Source organism: Penicillium manginii, assembly GCF_028828005.1.
Source record: "Penicillium manginii strain IBT 31320 chromosome Unknown utg000007l:1.0-2284322.0:1.0-2285126.0, whole genome shotgun sequence".
Taxonomy (NCBI): domain Eukaryota; kingdom Fungi; phylum Ascomycota; class Eurotiomycetes; order Eurotiales; family Aspergillaceae; genus Penicillium; species Penicillium manginii.
In genome coordinates this window covers 1,552,155-1,555,797 of record NW_026643108.1, presented here as the reverse complement: position 1 = coordinate 1,555,797, position 3,643 = coordinate 1,552,155, and the positions used below count along the sequence as shown (strand labels likewise).

General features: G+C 50.4%; 1 protein-coding gene across 1 annotated transcript; it reads right to left on the bottom strand.

Moving 5' to 3' along the window:
• Nucleotides 1–439: 439 nt before the first annotated feature.
• Nucleotides 440–1,006, bottom strand: N7533_010463 (uncharacterized protein; the record flags this gene model as incomplete). Its single annotated transcript, XM_057107113.1, has 1 exon — nucleotides 440–1,006. One exon carries the CDS (start codon nucleotides 1,004–1,006, stop codon nucleotides 440–442), a length of 567 nt encoding a protein of 188 aa, XP_056956330.1.
• Between the last annotated feature and the right edge of the window lie 2,637 nt (nucleotides 1,007–3,643).

The following is a 3,643-nucleotide window of genomic DNA, read 5'->3' as shown; positions in this document are numbered from 1 at the left end:
GCTTTTATGCACATCACGCTCTAGAAATTATGATTGTCGATATGTTCTGGGAGGTTCTGCTGCCCTGGGCTCGTGACATCAATTGGGTCTCATTGTGGAGATAGACTGCACCTCCTGTCGCACTGTGAAAGCATTGTCTTTGCATTAGATATAGGATCATCGAGGAATGTGACGTAGATGTGATCGTCTGTTTGAGTCTGTTTGAGCGTACGTCCACATGTGTGAGATACTCCTGAAATACTGTGTTCAAACGGGGTAGCCCACTTTCCCACACACGTTTCGGAGCCTACAAGCATTGAGGTCAATTAAGAAAAAGTAAATGGGAAGTCCAATTTTTAGACTAAATAGGGGTCTCTTTTGATTGGGGTTGCCATGTTCAGGTACATCTCAATTCAGTAATTTCCCAAACATAAAATCGGACCGATCCATGAGTCGCGCCTCACGAGAACTCAATCTGCAAGAATTGTTCCACCTCCGAAATCAGGTCCTTCTCGATACATTTCACGAGTCTTCCGATCACGTCCGGAAGTGTAATCAATCGGTGGTTCGGTGGTTCACGGAGAGGTGATTTAGGCAAAGAAGTTTGAAACGGAGTAGTTTGCTGTGGCTGCCTTTGCTTTATGCTTGGCTTGGGAAGGGTTTTCTGTAGGAATCGGAGGAGACCACAGAGCTTCTCTGCGCCAGGACTTTTGCTGATGCAAAGGCAGAATTCGATAGCGGAATAAACCATCTCAAGCAGAATATCTCTGTCTTGGGCCAAGCGATTAACAGCGGCGTGGCGAATGCCGGCGATCGAATGGCGCAAGTTCTGAACAGTGGTGATATTTTCATGACATTGCTCGGACGAGATCTTCGATCGGTTTCTAGCTAAGAATGTGAAGAACTTGTGCAGCTCCAGCGCCTCAGGGCATGTCCAGCCAACAGCCGAAGATTGTGGAAGAAGCCATTTTTGAACAAATTGGAAGGCGGAAAGCTCAAGATGACGCTGTAGAGTTTGGAGAATCATATGTTGCGCGCGAAAGGGGATAGGCACTAAAGGTAGTCAGTCCTAGCATGGGGAACAGAATCTCTATGAACTCTATCACCGTAATTAGCGAAGGCACTCCGACCTTTAGCTTTAGCTTACCCTTAGCTTTCAATCCCCGGCAATGTTCCAAAAAGCGTTTCAAAGACCTGCGACAGTCAATGGAATTATCCAATTTCGAGAAAACCCCGAGGTGATTTACCGGTAGCTGATTGATTGTGGAGACGATGAATGCTGGGCAGCAGCGAAGTCTCCATTGGGGCTGGAGGAAACCATGTTCCGACGGCGGAGGCGGCGTCGACATCTCTTCATCGATGGTACCTTTTCGGCCGGTTTATAGGTGTAGGCACACGAGAAACCCTGGTCATCCTGTGCTGGCAGGTGAAATAGAGATTTGGGCGGCATGTGGCCTTGCAGTGACCGCGACTTGCGGCGGAATATATGACGGCCAGGCTAATGGAGTGAATGGATGGGGGAAAGCAGTTTTTCTCAGGGAGGCGAGGGCAAAAAGTTTGCAAACAGAATTTTCAGTGGGCAGGCAAGCGATTTGCCAAGGCGAGTCTTCCATGGAACGCTTCTACATATTAGCTGCGTAAAAGCTGTTTCACCTCGTTGAGCAACGTTGAGACCGATGATTTGCAAATTGATTGGCTACGGTGCGAGCGAATATTGGCAGACTTCTGAAGCTACGGAGATTAAGCTGCCACGGCGAGTGGCCCATGGAATGCCACTTCGATCTACACCTCATACCACCTGCGCTAAAGGCCGTTTGACCTAGGTCAATCAACGTTGATGAGGCAAATAATTTGTCACGCATAGCTTCGTGCCAACCACGGCTCCAGGTGGATCCAGGTGGATCCAGCCACTCCACCCGCTCTCCAGCCCGAACGCTTGAAATTTCTTATTTCAACGTTGAATCAACCGCCTCAACACCCAGCAAAATTGCGGTCGCCCGGTGTGAATTTCGAGCGGAAATCTCTGGGTACGGCACGATGTACGCAAGTGGTCGCTGCCGAAGGACGTATCCGAAATGACATAAAAGACGATCTTTTCCTGTCGAAAAGAAAAGCAGGACTTTCCTCCTCACACTCCCGGGCAGTCGGGTTTTCTTCGCAGGATAAGCTCTGCATTACCAAGTGTTCTTCGCAGGATAAGATCTGCATTACCAAGTGTGCTTCGCAGGATAAGCTCTGCGATATCAAGTGTGCTTCGCAGGATAAGCTCTGCGTTACCAAGTGTGCTTCGCAGGATAAGCTCTGCGTTACCAAGTGTGCTTCGCAGGATAAGCTCTGCGATATCAAGTGTTCTTCGTGGGAAAGGCCCCGCGTAATCAAGTCTGCCTCGCATGGGGACGCTGCGTTACCAAGGGAGACCCGCAGGAGAGTGCTGCGTCAACAAGTTCTCCCTCGCAGTGATGAGCCCTGCGATTGTAAGAGTGTGCTCCCTCACAGCCAACGAGCCCTGTGTTGTATAAATATGCTCCCTCACAGCCAATGAGCCCTGTGTTGTATAAATGCGCTCCCTCACAGCCAATGAGCCCTGTGTTGTATGAGTGTGCTCCGCGGGGACCTCCGCGACATCAAGAGCCTCCGCAGGGGGACACTGCGAAACCAAGGTAGACCCGCAGGAGACCGCTGCGACACCAAGTTCTCCCTCACAGCCTTGAGCCCTGCGTTATCAAATATGTGCTTGTTAGGCGACCTGCGGCGCTGCAGTCCTCGTCCTGATCCTCTGACGATTGCAGGCACCTCTTCGTGGTGTCAGAGACTAGTATTCGGGGGGAGTCCTCGAAGAAGCCAAGGCCTGCTCCAGAGAATCAATAGAATCAAGAATCCAACAAGACATGGTGTAAAATGACTTCAGTATTGTATGTAGATGCCGCCGTACATGGCCCTGGTTCGAAAAATGCACTTTGTAGCGCTCAGCCATGCCCTGAGCTTCAAGAAGAGACATTTTCTTCCACGCAGTGTGAATTCGAGTATCGAGCCATGGCTGATAGCGGGGTGGCCAATCCGGGTGGCGGCTGAAATCCAAAGATATCCATTGGTGAACACTTGTGCCTGCTGGCTGGCAGTGGCACCAGGTTTGGTCCGGATGTAGGGAGATGCGGAGTGTCGATGGTGAGTGGTTGGTGTGTCGGTGTGTGATGGTGTTGACGGGTTTATGGTGAGAGTATGTTGACGGTGAGGGACGGTGAGGGACGGTGAGGGCCAAAGGTGAGTGAGGGTTGAGAGTCAGAGCTGGTGAAAACGGGGCCGGACCCACTGGTCCCTCTGTTGATGTGCAGTGCGGGTGACTCCCGGGCGGTGAAGTGGCGGCCAACGGTAAACACCCGTCCCGTCATACTCACGAATGCAAAAGCTGATAAACAGTGCGAAATGATGGCTCTAGAAATTAGATCCTATTTGTTAATACATTATCCGAACGGTCTTCTGTATGACGTTTTCTCGGCTCAGGCATCGTCGTGCTCTTTGGCCATATTCTGTACAATATCTGAGGTAGTGCTGCCAAATGCTGGTTCGATACGAGTAATATATATGTCCCCAGGCCAATCCCATTAGGTACATTATTGGCGGTAAAATCGGCAAAGAACTAGTAGGGGACCAGTGATAGAAAGCC